This window comes from Dreissena polymorpha, chromosome 15 (assembly GCF_020536995.1).
Source record: "Dreissena polymorpha isolate Duluth1 chromosome 15, UMN_Dpol_1.0, whole genome shotgun sequence".
NCBI lineage: Eukaryota > Metazoa > Mollusca > Bivalvia > Myida > Dreissenidae > Dreissena > Dreissena polymorpha.
This window is the reverse complement of record NC_068369.1, coordinates 21,208,444-21,232,656: the sequence shown is the minus strand read 5'-3', so window position 1 is coordinate 21,232,656 and position 24,213 is coordinate 21,208,444. Positions and strand designations below refer to the sequence as shown.

At 35.5% G+C, this 24,213-nt stretch overlaps 1 protein-coding gene across 12 annotated transcripts in view; it reads right to left on the bottom strand.

The window, feature by feature from the left end:
- LOC127859396 (membrane progestin receptor gamma-like) overlaps nucleotides 1-24,213 on the bottom strand; it is a 418,822-nt gene that overhangs the window by 370,241 nt on the left and 24,368 nt on the right. For 5 of the 12 annotated variants that reach the window (XR_008039352.1, XR_008039348.1, XR_008039351.1 and 2 more), the window contains exon 2: nucleotides 2,347-8,008. Coding sequence is in view for 5 of the 12 variants with exons in the window: in XM_052396763.1 (XP_052252723.1) it covers nucleotides 6,989-7,972 (984 nt within the window). In the remaining 7 variants the exon portion in view is untranslated. Of the gene's footprint in view, nucleotides 1-1,652; nucleotides 8,009-17,146; nucleotides 17,304-24,213 lie in introns of those variants that run through there. The other 7 variants (XM_052396762.1, XM_052396764.1, XM_052396765.1 and 4 more) reach the window with 4 other exon arrangements.

The following is a 24,213-nucleotide window of genomic DNA, read 5'->3' as shown; positions in this document are numbered from 1 at the left end:
TTTGGGTTACATTGGACCAGCTCCTCTGAACCAGGGGCCGTGAACATGCTGTTTTGGGTTACATTGGACCAGCTCCTCTGAACCAGTGGCCATGTACATGCTGTTTTGGGTTACATTGGACCAGCTCCTCTGAACCAGTGGGCATGTACATGCTGTTTTGGGTTACATTGGACCAGCTCCTCTGAACCAGTGGGCATGTACATGCTGTTGTGGGTTACATTGGACCAGCTCCTCTGAACCAGTGGCCGTGTACATGCTGTTTTGGGTTACATTGGACCAGCTCCTCTGAACCAGGGGCCGTGAACATGCTGTTGTGGGTTACATTGGACCAGCTCCTCTGAACCAGTGGGCATGTACATGCTGTTGTGGGTTACATTGGACCAGCTCCTCTGAATCAGTGGCCATGTACATGCTGTTGTGGGTTACATTGGACCAGCTCCTCTGAACCAGTGGGCATGTACATGCTGTTGTGGGTTACATTGGACCAGCTCCTCTGAACCAGTGTGCTTGTACATGCTGTTGTGGGTTACATTGGAACAGCTCCTCTGAACCAGTGGGCTTGTACATGATGTTGTGGATTACATTGGACCAGCTCCTCTGAACCAGCAGCCATGTACATGCTGTTGTGGGTTACATTGGACCAGCTCCTCTAAACCAGTGGGCGTGTACATGCTGTTGTGGGTTATATTAGACCAGCTCCTCTGAACCAGTGGCCATGTACATGCTGTTGTGTTTTACATCGGACCAGCTCCTCTGAACCAGTGGGCATGTACATGCTGTTGTGTTTTACATTGGACCAGCTCCTCTGAACCAGTGGCCATGTACATGCTGTTGTGTTTTACATTGGACCAGCTCCTCTGAACCAGTGGGCATGTACATGCTCTTGTGTTTTACATTGGACCAGCTCCTCTGAACCAGTAGGCATGTACATGATGTTGTGGGTTACATTGTACGCCCAATAGGCAGGAATGCTGGATTTGTACAGCATTGACATGTCTACAGCAACAACAGGTACAAATCAAGTAATAACCGATATTTTATGCTTTCCGGTGATTTATAGAGAAATATCAGTGTATTTAAACTGATCATTCACTGTTTCAAACAGTATAAACTGACAGTGAAAATTATCGATTATTTTCACCGTTTTGCTGCGCAATGATGTCATTTTTTACAAAATGACGTCATTATTCCAGCAAAATTCTCCAGTTAAACTTAAACAATGTCAATCAACGGTGAAAAATATCATAGAAAAATAAATTGTTGGATTCGGTGGAATATCGATTTTAATTATTTTCTATGATCACTCGTAAATTAAAATCTATTATTTCACCGAATCCAACAAATATCCTCTATTTATTAAGTGTACAAACCAGTAGAATTTATTAAAGCTGGTAATGAATAATCAGTGCAGCATGTTTAATTATGGAAACCACAGTTGTACCTGCTTTAGTACTCGAGTACTTGTGATGTGTATACGTAATTGCATTGATTGGTAGCATATGTGCCCAACGGTACTTTTTAACTTTAGTTCACCAAAGTAAATATTTAGTTAATATCGGTTCCTTTTATGTTGATAGGCTCGTTTGCAAACATTCTGTTCCAGACAACCAATATTTACTCGCATAAATAAGAAAAAAAAGTAAAGCAAAACATTTTGGTATTGATAATATTTATTACAGTAACACAATATATACCAGAAACATAACAATATACTTTAGGTATTCTTATTTTGTTAAAAAAATACATAATAAACTTAAAAATGTACCATAATTGAAAAATACACAGGTGTGTACATTTGGCAGTGTTTGTTTTTTATCTACATTTTGAGTGTGTAACTTGAAATACAATTTATTATGAATGAAGTACATGAAAAGAGGATGAAATAATATATATTCTACTCTATATAACAACCAAATTGTATTTTTGGCTTGACAGTAATCATCAAATAACCCATTTCTAAAACTCTTAAAAGCTTGTCAATTAAATTTATACAAATCAATGTCAAATGTATTTAGACATTAAAAGCTACGTATGTTTTGTATTCCATGTACTGTCACTTGTAGAATAACAATAAGATTATTTGCGCAAATACTGTCATTATTAAAAGACGTCAACGCGACTTGGATGTCAATATGGCAATACCAGCATTTCAACTACACATGGCTATATATAAAGATTTCAGATGACACTATCTTAGTGAACGCTTTACCACTCAGAAATGCACTTTGACACATTTGAAATCCTTTAGAAAATAAAGTTAAATTCAAGACCTTTTTTAATATATTCAAGTTTAAAAGGCTTCATTTCCCACTCTAAGATACTGATGAGTAACAAACAGCATCAAACCTGAACAGACTGCTAGTTACTCGCAGGCTGTTCTGGTTTCATGCTGTTTGCAAATAGCCATTTTCACTTTGCTTCTGAGTGGGAAAGGGTTTAAACATGGTAAAGCAAAAACGATGTCACTAAGCAGGAAAACTGCACTACACAAAAGTCATGTGAATAAAATATTGTTAAGTCATAAAAACATCATAAAAATGAAATGCACCACAACCAACACAGAAATGTTTGTGTATACAAAGCAAACATGTATGCTTATACAAAAACAAGTATAATTCAAAACAAGAGCACCGCATAACTGGCGCCACGCTCGGCTACGGGTGCAGTTTTGAATAAATGAAAGCTTGTCAGAATTTTTTTTTTTTTTTAAAGGTCACAGTGACCTTGACCTTTGACCTAGTGACCCAAAAATGGATGTGGCGCATAGAACTCATCAAGGTGCATCTACATACATGCATGTATGAAGTTTCAAAGTTGTAGGTGGAAGCAATTTGATTTTAGAGCCAATGTTCAAAACCTTAACAAAATATTAAGGTTTTAGCATGACGCGGACGGCAGACGACAAGCTGGCTATGAAATACCTCGAGTTTTCTCCGAAAACGCCGAGCTAATAAGGTGGGATTCTCATATGAAAATAGATACATATAAAATATGACATTTAAGTAAAAATTACCACAAGATATAAATCAAGAAATTGATAATCAGTAAACTAGGATTGTTGTTACCACATCTCTGATTTCTACGCTTACCCTTCAACATTAACTGACATAACACTATTTGCCCACATATTAATAGCTGGAGAATTCACAATTCATTCCCACTATCAATGCATCTCAAAAAGTAGCTAAGGCAGTCCTAAGGACATAAATATATTCATTCATTTGTTAAAGAGGAATTGAAATCAGAAGATTAAGGCAACTATATATATTTGAATTTATTTTATAATTGAAAATAATAGACAGGGCCAGAAATCTGCTACAAAAGGGACGCAGCCCTAATTCCTTTCTTTATGATCATCTACACATTACTGTCATTTAAGTATTAAAGTTTGATCCACTTAGTAGTTTACTACTTAGAAATGTACTTTTACGCATTTGTAATCTCTCAGATAGTTAAATTTATCAACAAGAGATGTGTTTGTCAGAAACACAATGCCCCCTAATGCGCCGCTTTGATAAAAAAAATGACCTTTGACCTTGAAGGATGACCTTGACCTTAACCTTTCACCACTCAAAATGTGCAGCTTCATGAGATACACATGCATGCCAAATATCAAGTTGCTACATTCAGTATTGCAAAAGTTATGAAGAAGGTTAAAGTTTTGGTTAAAGTTTTTGAATATTTTGTTTGACCTTGAAGGATGACCTTGACCTTGACCTTTTACCACTCAAAATGTGCAGCTCCATGAGATACACATGCATGCCAAATATCAAGTTGCTATGTTCAAAATTGCAAAAGTTATGAAGAAGGTTAAAGTTTTGGTTAAAGTTTTTTAATATTTTGTTTGACCTTTGACCTTGAAGGATGACCTTGACCTTTTACCACTCAAAATGTGCAGCTCCATGAGATACACATGCATGCCAAATATCAAGTTGCTATGTTAAATATTGCAAAAGTTATGAAGAAGGTTAAAGATTTGGTTAAAGTTTTGGACACACACACACACACACACACACACACACACAAACACATACAATGACAGACAGGCCAAAAACAATATACCCCCGATCTTTCGATCCGGGGGCATAAAAACATCAACATAACCTATAGCAATATGTAAACCAAAGCAACATTAACCCTCAAAATAAGAGTGTGTGAACACAGGTTTGTCTGTTAAATACCAGCCCCTTCTGCCAACTTTTTATTACTTTACATTTGTTAAATCACAATAAATTGTTCTTTTATCACTAATTGCTAGAACATTTCAAATTTTGGCAAACTTTTCACAGAACATCTGATGAACTGAGTCAATTTTTCCTTGTATACAATAGTGGAAACATAATTTATTGATGTGTCTAATAAAACAAGCAGGTCTGTTCCAATGTACAATCCATACAAGTAAGATGAAGAATTTGCTAAAAAAATACATGCCAATCAGGTTTTTGTAGCCCATACGTTTACACATACAGACCCTAACAATACATCTCTTTATAATAACAGAAAGATAACGACTTACAACCACTAACCAGTATTACAATACTATTACTACAGGTAACAATACAACTGCAAAAACTAACAGCAAATTATAACAGCAACACAATACAGGAAGAAAAACAAGCCAGGTTGCCTTGCTACCTATTCTTTACAGAAACGTAAAATCAGACATACAGTGTACATGTATAAATGCAGTCTGATCAGAGGCTACTCAGTCTGCTAACCCTTTGCATGCTGGGAAATTTGTCGTCTGACATGTTAGCAGACGACAAATTTCCCAGCATGCAAAGGGTTAACAAAACAACACATGTTCATCAAGTCTAAGATTTTCATACCCTGAACAGAAATTAAATGGCATTGCACTTGACAACAATCATTTGACCCGAAACATGTGAAAATGGGTCTTATGCCATATGTGCCCAGGGAAGCTACAGCCAAGCCTGTCAGCAACTGAGACCACACAGCCTGTCGATACTTTATAGTAGACAGCGTAGCTCCTGACAAGACTGAGTACAAGCACCGGCAGGTCTGGATCTATGCTTGCACAGTATGGCATTGAACCCATTTTTGCATGACGTGGTTCATTTGGCAATAGTACATAGTGAGGCTAGCAGCTTCATTCTTAATACATCAACTGGTGGTATACAAGATATTTTTATTTAAACTTTGAACACAATTGACGTTTCATCTTCAATTGGCAGTATACATATGTGATAGATCAATCATTTAAAAGTAAAAGCTCCCCATTAGCACTATGTGCTGCGGAGAGCTAATAAAAAATTACAAATGTTTTACAAAAATTGCACATCTATACATACATATAAGAAACTTATTGAGTACAAAATTTTGTTGTACATGAATCTACAATAGTGTGAATCACAAAGCATGATTGAATGTTTAGTTTCAACATGAATAAAATTTTGATTATGACAAATGTTTTAGTTTCAAACAATAAATGAGCCGTTCTCTGTGAAACTGGTGTTAAATGCATGTACGTAAAGTGTCGTCCCAGGTCAGCCCTTGCAGTCCGCACAGGCTTATCAGGGACGACACTTTCCGTCTAAACTTGATCTTTGTTAAGAAGACTCTCTGTGAACGAAAAATATCATAAAAGCAGAAAGTGATGTCCCTGATAAGTCTATGCCGACTGCACAGGCTAATCTGGGACAACACTTTAAGCACATGCATTAAACCCCCTTTTCACAGAGCACTTAAAGTAAATTGACGTTTCATGTATAACTTGCAGATCAATCTCATTAATACAAATTAAAATGACATCTGATTCATTAATAAAAACAAAGATCCAACATAATGTTATTGTAATCTATACTAAAGAGACTGTAAAATACAAACAAACACATCTAAAATAAAAAAAATTAAATGAAATTATAAAGTGAAGCATAAATTATAAAGTTTATGTATCAAATCTTTACACAGGAATGTAATTATTTGGATAAAGCACATTTAAGCACCTGCAAAACTTTGACCATAATATTGCAGAATAACACACACTTGATTACCTCATTTGTCTACATGTAGATTACCTCATTTGTCTACATGTAGATTACCTCATTTGTCTACATGTAGATTACCTCATTTGTCTACATGTAGATTACCTCATTTGTCTACATGTAGATTACCTCATTTGTCTACATGTAGATTACCTCATTTGTCTACATGTATAACATATAAAACCAAACGCCTGTCATGTTAGAATTAATATTTACCAGTTAGTAATAAAAACAATATGGACATTTTAAACAGGCTAGTTTGATCTTGTTAATTTTTAAAAACTTGTAAATGGTGGATGAGTAGCAAACTAGCCTAAAAAAGTTTTATAAAATTAAAAATACTTGTTGCATAACTGCCGAAAAGTCTTCATTACACATGTACAAGCATAAAGCCCCATTATTTTTTAGAGGTTTCTATTAAGTTCTATAAATCTATAACTCAGACCGGGCTATTTGACACAGTTGTACATATTGGTAACATGGACACAGCTCACATCTTTTACCGGGATTACACAGTAAGAGTAGATCAGGTCTCCTAAAATTATAAGCAGACAATGCCAGGCATGGTAAAAGACCACACATTTTTCAAAAGACATGCCACCTACAGTGCTCCAGCTAGAATTTGAAAAGAGCAGGGGGGAGGGCTATTTTTTCAAAAGGGCACTTTCAAGTGCGCATTATTTTGTCAAAAGGGCGTGGTAGTATTTGGACTGCTCCCTGTTGGATATTCATTGCTATACAATGTATAATTAATAATTGTTAAAATATATTATTTCCATTTATAAATATCAATGTAATTAATACGAGATTAATAAATTTTAAAATGTCCACACAAAACAATTTATTTTTTTTAGAAATTAAAGGGCAGGTGGGCCTCAGAAGGGCAAGGCGGAGCTTCAGAAGGGCAGGGCGCAGCGTCCTTCCATTTAGGCCTATCTGGAGCACTGAAGTGTCTTTCGCCATGTCTGCAAATGTCAGGAATGTCAGGCACTTTTCGTCTTCTTCGTATACAAAATCACAGAGTACACTGCAACAATTACTGTATTGACCATCAAAATGAATCCAACCAGGCCAATACTAGTGCTAGCTGACTTAAACTCCCAATTCTCTATTAAATCACGTTTCTTCTCCTTCATGTCATACAGGATTGCCTGGATCTGGTTCATAGTCCCCAGGATGGTGCACATGTGGAACAGTTGGTGGCTGTGGCCGATGATGTCAAACCGTCCGGGAAACAGTCGCTCCGGGAAATGCGTCCCATATAGGAAGCCTGCGACGTACATCATCAGGATACTGACGGCATGGTAGTAAGTAGAGGTCAAGGTCATCTCACATAGTGTTCCGGACAGGAGGCGGTAAGTAAGAGGGAATGTAGAAAATACGCACGGCCAGCCGAGAGCGCTTATTCGCATGATTTTTCTAGTGATACTATGCGGCATTAATCTGGTTTTGCATGAAACCAGGATACAAAACAAGGAATTTATGAAGGCTGCCGGTACGAACCAGTCTCCAGGGAATGTAAACCTAAGTTCATCAGGGAAACTGTACGCTCTATATGCGATGGCCACCGCAAAAGCCGATGCAGAGATTGCGCTGTAGTCCAAAAAGAAGCAGATGTGCCGCGCATTGTCGGACATCGTATTGAAGGTGTGGGCAACGGAGCTGGCAAGGGGATATATGCAGCACATGCAGAGGTAAGCTAACAAGGGCCAAGTGAAACTGTCGTGTCGGAAGTCCAAGGTGTCAGAAAGGTCACGTATCACCCACATGAAGTACCAGGACGGCAGGAAATGGGTCCAGAAGTTAAGAGTCTCGTTCGTGGTGTCAAATACGCTCAAGACGCATTGAAATGGCGAACTCTTGGGACTCCTGTATCCCTTGTCGATGAACGACTCGTGGAAATCTTCTGGCATTTGTTCCCTGTGGTACAGTGGGCCCCCTAGACCTGTCGCTCCTGCCACAAACATTTTGATTGGTCAGTGTCCCCTGGCAGGGACTGTCAACTGAAATGAGAAAAATGTATAATGGTACATGCAGGGATCATATTTTCCCGCAACATCAATCGGTCCGGATATAAATGGGAAAAAGTATCCGAAAATGTATATCCCAAATAATGACAAATTACGTTAAAATATATACCATTGATTTTGCCATTCATGAAGGTGGTATAATACATGTACAATTAAAATTCCCTTAGGCATTTTTTTTTTTAAACGGAACGAGTTTTCTCAACTGGTTTTATCATTTGGTATTTCATTGTTCTTTCGTGTGCTGTTTTTATCAGACTTTTTTCATCGTTGTCAATATTATTAATCTGTGTAAGTCTATACCGATGTTTTATATTGTTGTCGACTCGATAATATCTTACATACATGCACTGAACCAAACAAATGTCTGTGCGTAGGTTGGCTACTGACAACAACAACCAAATATTTAATAAATAATTTGTTGTCAAATAATGCACGGCCGATAGTTTAGATGCGTAGGGATTTAATCACGTGAGCGAAGCATTTGAAACCACGCATCTAATTTTCCGGTCATGAGTTATTCAACAACAAAGTATAAAGTTCACGAATTATTTCGATTCTAACACGGTTTTACTAAAGATTTATTCAATGTATATTATTTTTCTTGTGTACTATTTTATGTGAAGTTCCGCCCATAAAAATAACTTTCGGCTGTTCTGTCGATCAGATCCGCGACTTTTATAATTATGTTACCGGATTATTACGCTGGTGGAAAATGTATCGGCATGTTTTGTTTAGTTACAGCGCGTGCATTCAGACGCGTCTTTTCGGATGTGTCTTTAATCCGCTCTTCACAAGTTTGAGAGTCTTGGTCTGACCTGCAATAAACCGGTCCTGACCGGTTTAGAGACTGCAGCGAATGGTTTATCACACCTAATTGAGATAAGAATGTCATTAGGGTGTGTTAGCATGTACACTGTGTACTAGTTATCGATTTCATGACATGGGAATTTTAATAGCAAAAAGAATCGGACCGACTGTTTGGGATTTTCAATCTGTCTTTCATGACACCAATCGGTCTAGGACCGACAAAACCGAAAATAACATGATCCCTGGGTACATGTAAGTCTAGGGTCATTATTTAATTCCAAATAAATGTCAATAAACACATAACTAAATAATCATAAAAAAATAATGATTGTATAATGACACAGGCTGTCAAGTGACCTTTTTTCAAAAAGTAGGAAAAAATAGGAACTACTTTTGCAAGAAAAGTAGGAAAAAAGTAGGAAAAAGTAGGAACTTTTCCCTCAAAAGTAGGAATACATAATACTTATTTTTTAGACACAAGTCCAGGAAACATAGCTTGAAACAGAGCAGGAGTGCCATCACATGTTCTGTATGGATACCCACTTGAAGCTACCTTAAGGGCCCAGAAGATTTCAGCCTTTTGTACCTGTTCCTTGTGTGATGGATGTACTTGCATACAGATAGATTTATCCCCACAACCCTGAGAGCTGCTTGGCTTTTGGGCACTTCCAAACAAACGCTTTTGTGAATTATCATGCATGTATTTCATGTTTTCCTTGTATTTTTATCCATCTGCATGACTTATAAGTTGATTAGCACCAGAATTACTACAAGATGGACTTCATTCAGACAGTACAATATCTTGCAAACTCATTGCCGGTATCACTCTTGCACCATGATCCCAGTGTTTTTTCCACTGTTGTCCAACTTCTCCATCCATGAAGGGTTAAACTTTGTTTTCCCACTAGGAATTTTAGCACTTATAGTGTATCTATGATAATTAAGTTTCAAGCAAAGCTACCCTGATAAAGAAGTATACATGTATTAGATGCTGTTCATTTTGGTGTATCATCAAATAAGTGGTTAGAGGTCTTCTGTGTATCGATATAAAAATGGTAATTATATTGTGCATGTTATATCCTTAAGCAGAAGACCAAATTTATTTAGTGATACACCAACTTGTTGTACAAGATTAATACTAGTATATAAAGCAGTGTAAATGCTCTGCTACAGCTACATTGTGAAACCTTTAAATTGACAATAGGGTGCAGTTATAATGACTTAAGTTACATTCAAAATGACTGGTCATTGCAGAGCAGATTATGCAACTGGAGATAGGACCTTATCACCTGACATCTTTTATGACAGCATTGATTGGGCAATGAAACAGTTGCACTACATTGTTTATTCCAGTTTCAAATAATGGCTTTTACATTACTGATGACTTTGCGGGAGTGTAATAATGCCGTTTAATAATTTTAATACTTCGCTTTAACACCTTGAAGTTACCTCACTAGCAATGGCATCATTAGACAAGAATTGTGTTTGTCCGAAACACAATGCCCAATTTTAGTATATGTACTGCCGAAGCAGTACAAAAACACAATGCCCACTATTGCCCAGCTTTGAAATAAAATTTCAATATATCATTTGGCAGGTTTAGAAATTATCTCCCTTTTAAAGCTTATTACTTCCCTTGGATTGTATTTTTTTACTTTTGACCATAAAGGATGACCTTCACCTTTCACCACTCAAAATGTGCAGCTTCATGAGATACACATGCATGCCAAATATCAAGTTGCTATCTTCAATATTGCAAAAGTTATGGCCCATATTAAAGTTTTCGGACGGACACACACACACAGACAGACAGACAAACGGACTGACAGTACAACTGCAATATGCCACCCTACCGGGAGCATAACAATGTATCAGGGCATTAAGGCTCTGTGCATTTATCTCTAATTACTAAACATGATGTACCTATGATATCAATAGAACATCATATCCGTTGTCATGTAATACAGAATTTATTACATTATATTTGTAAATGATGAAAACTCGGCAAAGCATCAGTTTTATCTTTTTTCCAATAACTTGTGTAATAAATTCCATATTACATAACCACTCATACAATACATGTATCTCTATATCTCTACATTCCAAACAGCAATATCATGTAAACATGCATAAGGTTTGGTCAAATTGTTGTCAATGGAAACAAAATAAAACTGGAATAAACAATGGGTTCCCTCAGCTCTTGCATCACTGGGAACTGTGTAAGGTAGTGAAGTCTGCAGTGTACAAATGCTAAGGAAGTAAACAAGGCACTATTGTTACTTCAAAAAAAACTTGTCAATAATTTTAAAAGTTACATAAGAAATAAATATTTATGCTCCTGAAGAGGTGCTAGCAGACAGTCATCATGGGTTGTCAGGTCTCATCTAGATGAATGCACATTAACAGGGATACAGTCATGCCATAGATTCATTCATCCTGCAAGTTTACTAAATTAACTCTTTAAAAAAAAAAAATTCTCCATTGAAAATGAAAAAGTAGGAATAGTAGGAAGATTTGGTAAAAAAATAGGAAAAAGTAGGATCCTGATGAAAAAGTAGGAAATAGTAGGAAAAAGTAGGAAAAAGTATGACCGCTTGACAGCCTGTATAATGTCTTCAGGGACTGTCAACTGAAATAAGAAAAAATTATTAATGGTTAAGTCTTGGTCATTATTTAATTGCAAATGAATGTCAATAAACACATTACCAGTACTAAATAATCATATAAAATTAATGATGTTATAATGTCTTCAGTTTTCACATGAGAACATTATTACTGGTGTTTAATAGGCCATACATTGAGCTTGTATTTTATCAAATGGAAGCCCCTGCTGTACTGGTATGGCACATTAAACATTCATTATTATGTCTTTGATCTTTGAGACTAATAGGTTTTAATACCAATACAGGTATAAGTCTTGTCCAGAGAAAAATCAGATGAAACAGTTCTCAAATGATTTATTTTCAAACAGTTTATCAACAGACCAAGCCAAACAATTTTGGCACAACCATGAAAGCACTTGGCTTAACCCTTACAATGCGGGAACCGAATTTTGAAGGCCTTTGCAAACAGTTTGGATCCAGATGAGACGCCACAGAATGTGGCGTCTCATCAGGATCCAAACTGTTTGCTATTCTGATAGTATTCTTTGAAAAAAATCGAAGAAAATGCTAATTTAAGAAATTCAGCAGACGACATTTTAGCAGACGACAAATTTCCCAGCATGCAAAGGGTTATGCTTTAAAGCAGTGTGTGATAGTGTTAAATGTCTTTTGACAGTTAATGCCAGAAAAAAAGTCAGAAAACTTGACCTTAACAAATTAACACTGGCACAGAGAAGTAATTCTGTACACAGACATTAGTTTATAACAAGAGCTGTCAGAGGACAGTGCGCTCAACTATTCGAGTGCTTGACAGTATAACATAAGCCATCATGAGGAAATTGTTCATATTCAATAATTTATTAGACGATCTTTCAATAATAAAAAAAGGAAAAAAAATATTTAAAAAATGGGGGGGGGGGGGGGGGTGAGAGGGGGTATAATGTGGGGTGTGGTCATTTATAGACGATCTTTCAAAAATAAAAAAGGAAAAAAAAATATTTGGGGGGGTGGGGGTAGGGGGGGGGTGTAGGGGGGATTGAGAGGGGGGTATAATGTGGGGTGGGGTAATTTATTAGATGATGTTAAAAAAATGGGGTGGGGGGAGGTTGGGGGGTAGAGGGGTGAGAGGGGGGGTATAATGTGGGGTGGGGTAATTTATTAGATGATGTTAAAAAAAAAATTGGGGGAGGTTGGGGGGTAGGGGGATGAGAGGGGGTATAATGTGGTGTGTGGTAATTTATAAGATGATGCTTTAAAAAAAAATGGGGGGGTTGGGGGGGGGGATTCTGGGTAGGGGCCTGGGGTATTGTTTGGGTGGAATCCATTGTGGTATTCAGGTAAGTGTTGTTTTGTCAAAGTAATAATAAAATGTGATCATAAATAAAGAAGTTATGGCAATTTAAGCAAAATGTTCAATTATCTAAGACTGTAAAAGGGGCCATAATTATGTCAAAATGCTTGATACAGTGGTCTGCTCTTGCATACATGCCATACGTCCCGGATTGTCCGGGACAGTCCCGGAAATGAAGAACTTGTCCCGCTGTCCCGGAAATCTATCAAATGTCCCGGAATTTACAAAATCCATATATACATGTACCTTATCTTAGGCTTAATTGCACCTCGAATCTATGTATATCTGCAGCATCTCCATGACGATGCCTACCCGAATAGGCCGACTACGCTACATGTCAAAATCGATCAATTAACAGGGGTCCTGTTATAATATCGATTGTCTCACGTTTGCGGTCAAACCGAAAAGGCGGCATTGTTTAATGTGGTTGTTAATTGACTTAAATCTACTACGTCATTATTTCCCGCTGCGTAAGGGCAAAGAATAGTTGTTCACACATCTGAAGTCCAACATTGCTGAGTAAAAAATTAAAAGCAGTTTATGTTCGCACGTTTATCCGACAAAGAAGTTGAGTAAAAATGTAAGCATATAAAAACGTCATCCTCACTAGGTTCATTATTGTCTTGTTCTAAACCCCCAGTTAACAAAACGTTAAAAATAAGAAGTGAATTTGAACAACTACGTGTTACACACCGGTCTTAATAACAATAACGCAGTGACGTCACCATCTATGTTTAGAACGCTTACACTGAAAACACGTGGCTTGTATCTAGTAACGGAAGTAGTAATGTTTAATTTGACGTTCACAGATCAAGTGTGTTTCGGATAGGCTTTCCAACTTTTGCAATTAACGATGCGAAACAAAAAAAAACGTACCAAAAATGCATATGTCTATAAATATCGCTACATTTATACATGTCCCGGAAAATCGGCATAAGTCCCGGACAATTTAACTCAATGTCCCGGAATTGGTCTGAAAAATTATGGCATGTATGGCTCTTGTTTATAGGTTGGGGTCATGATGGTAAACAAGTATGCAAAATATAAAAGCAATATGTCAAAGGATATAGGAAATATTTGGGGTAGTACGCAAAGTTTAACATAGATTTATCAATAATATGCATATTCTAAGTGGCAATAATTCTGTCAAAATGCTTGATACAGTTGTATGCTCTTGTTTATAGGTTGGGGTTATGATGGTTAACAAGTATGCAAAATATGAAAGCAATATGTTAAGGCACATTGAAAATATTTGGGGTAGTACGCAAACTTGTACATTTGCTGCATATTCTAAGAGGAAAAAGGGCCATAATTATGACAAAATGCTTGATAGAGTTGTCTGCTCTTGTTTATAGGTTGGGGTCATGTTGGTTAACAAGTATGCAAAATACAAAAGCAATATGTCAAGAGACAATGAAAATAATTGAGGTAGTACGAAAACTTAAACATTTGCACGCTAATGGCACAGAAACACGGACGCCGGGGTGAGTAGGATAGCTCCACTATATATATTTCATATATTATAGTCAAGCTAAAAATTGCAATCTTTCTGATTGAGTACATTAAATAAATAATGAATATAAAACAATACATAATACAATTGTTGGTTCATTATTGAAAACCCCAATTCTAAATGTCCATTAAGAATCACTCTAATTATATTCTCTCTATTGTTACTTATCAATATTAATAAAGGGCGCATGGCGGCTTTTGCCTTTGAAAAAGGCAGAGTGGCGGTTAAGAAAGGCAGCGTGACGCAATGCCGCGCAAAAAGGGCCTGGGAAAAACACTAACAAGATTGTAACGGATGACATAACTTAAACCTCTGCTAAAAAAAAAACTCCAATCTGCCAGCAGACATCAAAGGTCTTTGATGTGATGCTGAGTTGGGGCCAGTTTGTAAGAAGTTAAAACTGTAAATTTGTAACACATCATCAAGTGGCCGTTTCAAACAGTATTAATGAATACTACATTATTGGAAGCATGCGCATACTGTCAGATACAGCAATAATGGAGCGTTTTTTTCCCTTCTTTAACTAGTACCGGGGAACGGTACCTTTCCCAAAGCCTACCGGAGACTTCCCAATTTTAGCACCAGACCTTTCCCAATCTCCATATCTACCGTTCCCAACGATCCTAGGTGCCATTCCCAATCGCCAGTGCCTTTTATTTTTGCTGGAAATATCTTTTGAAATCGTCGAGCCATTCATTTTTGGCCATTTATTTTCGCCCGACATCGTTGCGTGGAAAGAAAACAAAACTTTTCAAAGGGGCCCAACTCTAACCGTTGTGTAAAATGTGACTAGGATTACATAAACGCAACAAGTGATTGATTTTTCCTTTGAAAGAATTCCATCGTAAAGACCATTTTTCCTTACATAAATAAACTTTCTCAACACTAATTTTAGTTGACATTAAAAAAAAATCGTAACCCTTTAGAGTTAAATGCTTATATTACTTATGACTCTATGTATAGTTTTATAAGTACCAAATCCGGACAGAAACTATTCGGATACGGATGTAAACAAATAAAAGTTTTAACATAAAATTAAAAATAAATATTGAGACATGTGTGTAAAATACTATAGTTATTTAGAACATTATACATTAGCATTTTATGGCAGATGATCTTAATATCTTATTTGATGATTTGAAAAAAAAAATAAAAAAATATAAGACTAACCTTTGAAAATAGTTGTTAAAGCATTCCACTCTTAAAACTCATTTTGGTTATGTGTGGCTATTCTCACTGTATATTGTTGAAAGATTTCAAACCAGCCCAACTTCAAGTTCCATTGATGTTGGTTTTGTTTTGTGTTGTAAGTTTTTTATTTAACTCACATAAAAACGTTGTGAGACTTTTAAAGGGATCTTTTCATGGTTTGGTAAATTGACAAAATTGAAAAAAGTTGTTTCAGATCGTAAATTTTCGTTTTAGTTATGATATTTGTGAGGAAACAGTATTACTGAACATTTACCATAGTCCAATATAGCCGTTATATGTATCTTTTGACGATTTGAAAACCTAAAAATTATAAAGCGTTGCAACGCTTAAAGATTGAATACTTTGGAGAGTTCTGTTGTTGTCGTTAAAATTTACGAAACTACGAAGATTGCTTATATAAGGTATAAAATACTTAAACTGAGTACCAGGCTACCGGCTACTTTTTTTTCCTTTTTTTAAATTTTATTCTTGATTTTTTACTGGAGCTTTTAAGATCCAATGTTTACATTTATCAATATAAAGCATTTAATGACAAACTTCAAAATATGCCAAAATCTGTGAAAAGGCCCCTTTAAGGGCTTGAACAAAACTATTAATATTATTTTTTATGCAACCTCAGTGATTATGTCTATCGCTAGAAGATTTTTGTTTTCCATTGACAGGCTTCCTACTGAAGTGGCAATAACACAATTTTCACATGACATTATATGATTGTCAAAATATCATCACTAGCAGTTTTTTTGTTAAAACCTAGAGCTTAGCATGCTTTCTTATGCAGATTATAGCCCCTAATGATAGATAAGATGCATTTTAAAGATTCCCAATTCATCAATTTTGCGACTCAAATTTTTCCCAATTTATTGATTTCGCTACTCGTTTTTTCCCAATTTGAAGATTTCATGACTTGAAAAATTCATAATTGTAGGGGTACAGGTACCTTTCCCCTTTGGGGAAAAAAACACTGTAATGGGATAGTTCCATAGAGGAAGGGAGGTGAGAAAACTATAAGATGTTTTACTTGATTAATGGGATTTTAACCCTTTCAGTGCTGGAACCGAATTTTGAAGGCCTTTGCAAACAGTTTGGATCCAGATGATACGCCACAGAACGTGGCCTCTCATCAGGATCCAAACTGTTTGCTATTCTGATAGTATTCTTTGAAAAAAATCGAAGAAATGGCTAATTTTAGAAATTCAGCAGACGACATTTTAGCAGATGACAAATTTCCCAGCATGCAAAGGGTTAAATAGGTGTGAGGAAATTGTGTTTGCTTGAATTTAAATAGGAGGTTGCTGTAGAGGTATTGTTTGTTAATGGAGAGACCTGAAAAACCCATTTATGCAAAAAGGTTTGTCCCGGGGACTCACAATTGGTTTCCAATAAGCGTCATTTGTCAAATTTATGTGTACAAATACTCTTGATTAAGAGTTTCAAAGGGCCTGCATGGAATACTTTATTGGCATCTTTTTAAAATAAATGAAGTATGATAAAAAACAATTCTAACTTGGTCACCTATTTTTTAAACAATTGTCTACAGTGGCGATCAATCCCATGACCTTTTGTTTTTTCTGATTTTTTTTTTAACGATACATTCATTCAATAACTTGTATTTGATAATTGTTTACCTGTTTTATTCTCGATTATTCCCCATTCAAACAGGACTATACATAATCCTTACCACCGAACAATGTATCACCACTCCTATTCAGAGGTTTAATAATAAACATAACATCATTTTCCCATTATTCTAGATAGCTTTTTGCTCATCACTTCAAGATGCTCAATCACTTGCTATTTCCTGTACATGTAGGTTTTCTTCATACTAGTAATGGCTAACAATTACATTCCGGTGTTCATGTGTTTTTTTCTTGAAAAAACTTAAACTAGGATGATAAAAATTGCACATGCACGACTTAAGATCATCAGGAAGAATGAATGTTTCAAGTTTGAACTTGGGTACAACTCATTATAGGTATCTATCCCTTTACCACTTAGATACACATTATAGGTATCTATCCCTTTACCACTTAGATACACATTATAGGTATCTATCCCTTTACCACTTAGATACACATTTTGATGCATTTGAAGTCCCTAATAATGCTACATTTAATTAAATGCCTTTCTTACTACATGTAGATTCAAGTTTTAAAGGCAGCATATTCCAACCCTTAGATACTGATGAGCAGCAAACAAAATAAAACCTGAACAGACTGCGAGTTACTCACTTTGCTTGAGTGGGAAAGAGCTATAACAAACAAACAGACAAATGTTGCTGGGAAGGGGTGGGGGATATTAACATATTTGATCTAAATAATACAAATCAATAACAATAAAGTTATTAATTCCCTTTTTCCAATCATAAACATTTCTACATGCTGTTATTATTTTCTACAAATAACTTTCTTGTTGAAAATTGCACATCAGATTTACCATAAATCCGCGAATTTAAAATGCCCTCGTGTATAATACGCACCCTTGAGTTTGGTTAAAATTTATCGGTAAAAATTGAAAATCCGAGTAAAATACGCACTACAAAAAATCATTGTTCGAAATCGGTCATTTCCGAAACAATGTGTCAATTTATTTCCGGGTTGTGAAAATAGCAAATCAATTTGGCATTATCAACCATCTGTTTCACAGTAATACCCCGGTATATTGATCGCGATGTGTTATCGTGCTGTTGTCATGACAGTTGCATAATAAATATCTCTGTCTATTGTTCATATTACCATTGATTGTTACCAATAACACACGAGACACCCTGGTCAAGCAGTCATAAATGCAAAAAAAAGAAACAGAGATGCTGTTGGTGTTTTTTTAACATTTAATTCCATTTGACAATATTTAGAAAGATAATCATTATAATAATAATAAAACAAGCAAATTCGTTGAATTGATATCCCCCGCCTATATACTTCTGGACACAAAAGTGTTATATATGACACTAAAAAAGCATTTTTTTGAAGATACAAAGGGCCATAACTCTGTTATTATCAGATGGTGTACTATGCCATTTGGCGTGCATCATCCTCTTATGCATATATATACTCATACTAAGTTTCAATGAAATCCGCAAAAGCACTTCCAAGATATGGCTCCAAACACAAAAGTGCCGGGCGGACGGACGGGCGGACGGACAAAGCCAAAACAATATCCCTCTGGCGAGGGATAATTAAACCACTCGTGTTTTTCTTATTTCCCTTTCATTAAAATACGCCGCTGTCATTAAGGATAGTTTGGGAGTAAAAAATCAAATTAATTAACTATCATATTTCAATTTAATTCGGCAATCGGCAGAAAGGTGTAATATTAGCGTCAAAGAACTAATTATTTAATTACCACTCTTTACTTCAGATATGGTAAATATTCGGTAGAAAGATTAAAAGTGGTCAGCTTAGAATATTTATTTACGGGTATTGGCACGCTGTTTTTATGTCCCCCACTTTAGTAGTGGGGGACATATTGTTTTTGCCCTGTCTGTTGGTCTGTTGGTCTGTTGGTCCGTTAGTCTGTTGGTTTGTTTGCGCCAACTTTAACATTTTGCAATAACTTTTGCTATATTGAAGATAGCAACTTCATATTTGGCATGCATGTGTATCTCATGAAGCTGCACATTTTGAGTGGTGAAAGGTCAAGGTCATCCTTCAAGGTCAGAGGTCAAATATATGTGGCCAAAATCGCTCATTTTATGAATACTTTTGCAATATTGAAGATAGCAACTTGATATTTGGCATGCACTTGTATCTCATGGAGCTGCAAATTTTGAGTGGTGAAAGGTCAAGGTCAAGGTCATCCTTCAAGGTCAGAGGTCAAATATATGTGGCCCAAATCGCTTATTTTATAAATACTTTTGCAATATTGAAGATAGCAATTTGATATTTGGCATGCATGTGCATCTCATGGAGCTGCACATTTTGAGTGGTGAAAGGTCAAGGTCATCCTTTAAGGTCAGAGGTCAAATATATGTGGCCAAATCGCTTATTTTATGAATACTTTTGCAATATTGAAGATAGCAACTTGATATTTGGCATGCATGTGTATCTCATGGAGCTGCACATTTTGAGTGGTGAAAGGTCAAGGTCAAGGTCATCCTTCACAAGGTCAAGGTCATCCTTCAAGGTCAAACGTTATATAGGGGGACATTGTGTTTCACAAACACATCTTGTTTTCATTTGCCAATCTTTTTATACAACTAAGCGTACGGTTGCCATTTTGTAGGCACACAAGGATATTAACTGTGTATTCAATGTATGCAGTGTATGCGCATGAATGACTCAATATTATCCTATAGCTCAAACCCGTTCTCACGTTTTATTTGGCAACATCATTTCATGTGTAAGCGAGCTCAATGTTGATTGGCCAGCTACCATGTGCACTTCAATAACAATAAGGTCAAGCAATGTCTCATAATTCTGGTACAGACCGGGTTTCGTTTATTGTTCGAATTGCGAACACTTTCATTGAAACAAAGAGTCAAATATAGAAAACCAGTCCGACATAAATGGCAGATGTGTCAACAAAATTTTACTAGATTTTCGCATTTTTGCAAATAAGAGTTTTATTGAGCCAAATTCTCAATATTTTCGCAAATGGCTCAAATGGCGAACGACAGCGTGAGCCCTGTCGCCCCCCTTTAATGTAATGGTGCAGTTCAAAATGGCTGCCACGCAACGAATAACAACAATTACGTTGAAAATTTTCACACAAAAATTTTTGTTCTGATCAAAACTCGCATTATAATACACACCCCCTACTTGAAAAAAAAATTGGCAGGTTGAAAAGTGCGCATTATATTCGCGGAATAACGGTAAATAAAAACAGCCACTACTGTATGTCCTTCCAAAGGCGTAATTAAGCTTGCATTTAAAATATTTCTTTATTACCATGCTTAAAATATCATATGTATACCAGTAAGCTTCTTAAAAAAGCACTGACAATTGGAAAGTACAAAAGAAATCTAAAGGATTAAAAACTGCTTGAATACAATAGCAATACATGAATCCAAAATGATCTTTCTTGTACGAGCCCTCACAATTATTATGTTCTTGTCAGAAATACAATCAAAAGAAAGCAATGATGGTATGCTCATCTAGAAATACTTATTTCAATGAAATACTCCAGCTAATGATATCAGAGCATCCCACAGACTCTTAACTAACTAACAAATGATGGCATTGTCTCCCATTGTTGTTTTTTGTAAACTAGAGAACAAATTTGTACTCACTTGAAGCTCCTCCCTTTTTCATCAAAATCCCCACTACTTCTAAAACCAGTTTAGTTTCTTAATTATTCAAGCATGCAACATTTAGTTTTGGTAGCTCATAAGATATGTAAATACAAATTAAACACATGTTCATGCATCAGTAAACTAGAAAACTTGACGATTTGTAGTCCTCTAGAAAGTTAAATTTAATTAAAAACCTGTAATACTAAATTCAAGTTTAAAAGGCTTCATTTCCAACCCTTCGTTACTGATGAGCAGCAAACAGCATAAAACCTGAATAGGCTGTGAGTTACTCGCAGGCTGTTCAGGCTTTATGCTGGTTGCAAAAGCCATTTTCACTTTGCTTCTTATGCGGGAAAGGTTTAACTTGAATAAATGAGCGTGTGTTTTCATGTTCATAATATTACATTTACATCTGTTACACCTTTTGTCATTTTAGCTTCAGTGATTAATTACATTAATTACAGATTAATTAGTTACACACCTTATGTTAAACCTCTGAACCTTGCAGTTTCTGATTTTTTTTAAAGCTACTCTATTTTTAGTCTATTTGCAATGCAAATAGGCTTTTATCATACCGCATTTCAAAATCACAGGGGAAACGGTTGTCCTTTTCCAAGCATACCCTGATTTTAGGCAGATGAATTAGCTATTTAATATAGTAATTCGTAACTCTTACAATTTTTCATTTAGAAACTTTTTCTAACATTTTCTTCCAAGAGCATTGCTTACACCATTTTTAGTGAATTTTTCTAAGACCGTTTTACATGAAAAAACATTCTTAGAAACTAAAACAAATTTCGTTCGTAAAACAATTCTGTTATTGGCAAAAGCGAGTTACTTTTAGAAAATTACCATCTACAAGGCAAACTTAAAAGAATTACGTCCCTTGAAGACAAAGGGAGACAATTAAATTACTGCTTCATGCGAGGTAGGGGACTTTTATTGCTTGGCAATAGTCTTGCTTTTCATAAAAAATCTTTTTGATAGCCTTTTACATTTTTTTGATTCAAACAACTTATCCTTTAACATTTACTTCAGCAGAAACTTCCCTGTATTTTGCAAATAGACTTTCAACGCCATCGGCGCTCTCCTTAATGCTAGCACTTACTTTAAAAGTCTTTATAAATCATTGTACATGTATACCTGTGGTTTGACCAGTTATATATTATCATATTGAGAATTACATGAACTTAGAAGAGGACCACTGGGTAAAGTAACACATCAAATATTTAACCACTGACCATTATGGTTTCAGAGAGGATTAAACAGTTTTCACTGTAAATGTTCAAAAGAATGTGTCCACTGGAATTTTAGAAATATACTGTCATCATTTGCATGAGTAGTAGTATATATTATAATTTCATGCAAAATTGTAAAGCACCTCTCAAAAATCAAGCAAGACAAAAATTGTGTTATTGATTGAAAATAAACTTGTAGCTTAAATGTACTTGTCAACCGTGTTCTTTTAACATCTCTGTCATATAAATGTGGTGACATGCACAACATTTTTGACATTGACTATGGAGTGCAAACCTTAAAGAACTTGTTTATAAATTTTCATTTATTTTAAATAATCTTATAAACATATTTACTTATTTATATTTACTTATATTTATTTACTTACAAAAATGTAATATTTGATTATGATAGTGTAAAATAATTATGTGCACAAGGCAAACAAGTTAAAAAAAAGTTTACCTCCCAGAGCCCTCGTTTGGCCGTTTTTGGGGTCGAATTTTCCCCTTAAAATAGTATACTTTTTTCCCTTATTTCAGCTAAAATTTCCCCTCCAAATAAAAATATTATTATTTTTTTATTTTAAACCTATGTTGCCAGCTTGTATCGTGCTATTAACCTTTGATTAAATGTATTTTATGTAAATTACATTAAAATATAGCAATTTTAAGGGTTGAATGGTTGGTGACAAGATCTTCCAAAATTCCCCTTTTCGCCCAAATCGACTTTAATTTCCCCCTTTAAGGGCCCACACACCAACCCCCCAAAGAGTAGCAAGGGCCCTGCCTCCCACTGAAATGAAATTTGAATCCTGAAAGAGCAAACAATCAAACATGGATTTTAAACGCTTTCTGAGTAATGTGTGCATTTTCAATAATATCAATGAAAAGATTTTCAAATGTTTCACTATTTCACTGATTTGAATTGATCCATTAAATTACCAATATTTTTATATTTTTTCTTAGTAAAGAGAGTTATTTCGCTTGTTAGTATATAATAAAATATTTTCTGAATCTACGCCCTTTTTTTTTAATTGTAATTTTGCATTGTATCTAAGATACAGCCATAAAAAGTTCAGCATACAAAACTACAGGGGTAATTTTTGACGATGCTGCGAAGCAGCTTGTCAAAGTTATCATACCATGAACAAATTCTTCACAATGGCAACCTATGTAAAAGACCGAGTCAGTCCGATTGAGATAGCTGGATTTTTCTAATCGGCATACCTCGCTGATTATCATTGATAAAGGTAAAGGAAGCCCAGCTATAAATAGGACAGCATATTCAGGGAAAAAGATTTAATAATAGTTTAAAAACGTTAATTTTAAATCAGTTATATTCAATCCATTATATGTTTATAGATCAATGAAATATGCATTTTTTGTATTGTATTTGTCGTGATTCTGTAAATAAATTGCGAATGAAAACGTGTATAATAAACGTTAAACGCGATCATGAGTGTGAAGAAAACGAATTATTTCGAACCTGCCATTTGTAAACGTTATTGCGAGTATAGTATATATACAGCATTATAGCCATACGACATCTATGAAATTTGCTCTTTTGCGTGCATTCTCATTTTGCGTATTTAATAATCTTTTCAAACAGATCTTTTCATTCGTTTGTTGGATATTGTTTGCTGTTTTAAAAACATAGTAGGTCATATCACGGAGATTTAGTTAACCTTACCATGTGTTCATGGGCGAACTCATGCATTCAAGTGCTCTTACGATTATGTGCTCATACCTACTTTCGGGAATCATCATGAAATTATTTCCGCACTTAACGAACAAATATACACGCCTAAGCTTTTTGAATTAAAAAAAAAACAATAATCAAAAGAGAAAAATTATATGTTCATGCACATGGGCATGTGAAATTATGTCCGTACACATAACATCATTAACTTATGAAAGGAAACAACGAAATATAAAGTTTGGTATGATATACATGTGAAATTAAAGAGCATGGTGTAATTAAAGAGCATGTCAAGTTTTTAATATATCTGCTGAAACTTAATGTTATAATCCACAAACGTTTTACTGTAACAGAACGTTTTTTTAAGATAAGTTGTACAGAAAATACATGTTGAATATCTTTTTAAAGATATTTCTTGTTATATTTGATCGAGAATGTAACCCGCCTCCCAGTTTCGCTGAATGAGCCAAGGTCCCCACGGGTACTACTTCCCCGTACCCCCCAATTTTTTTTTCGTACCCAATTTTT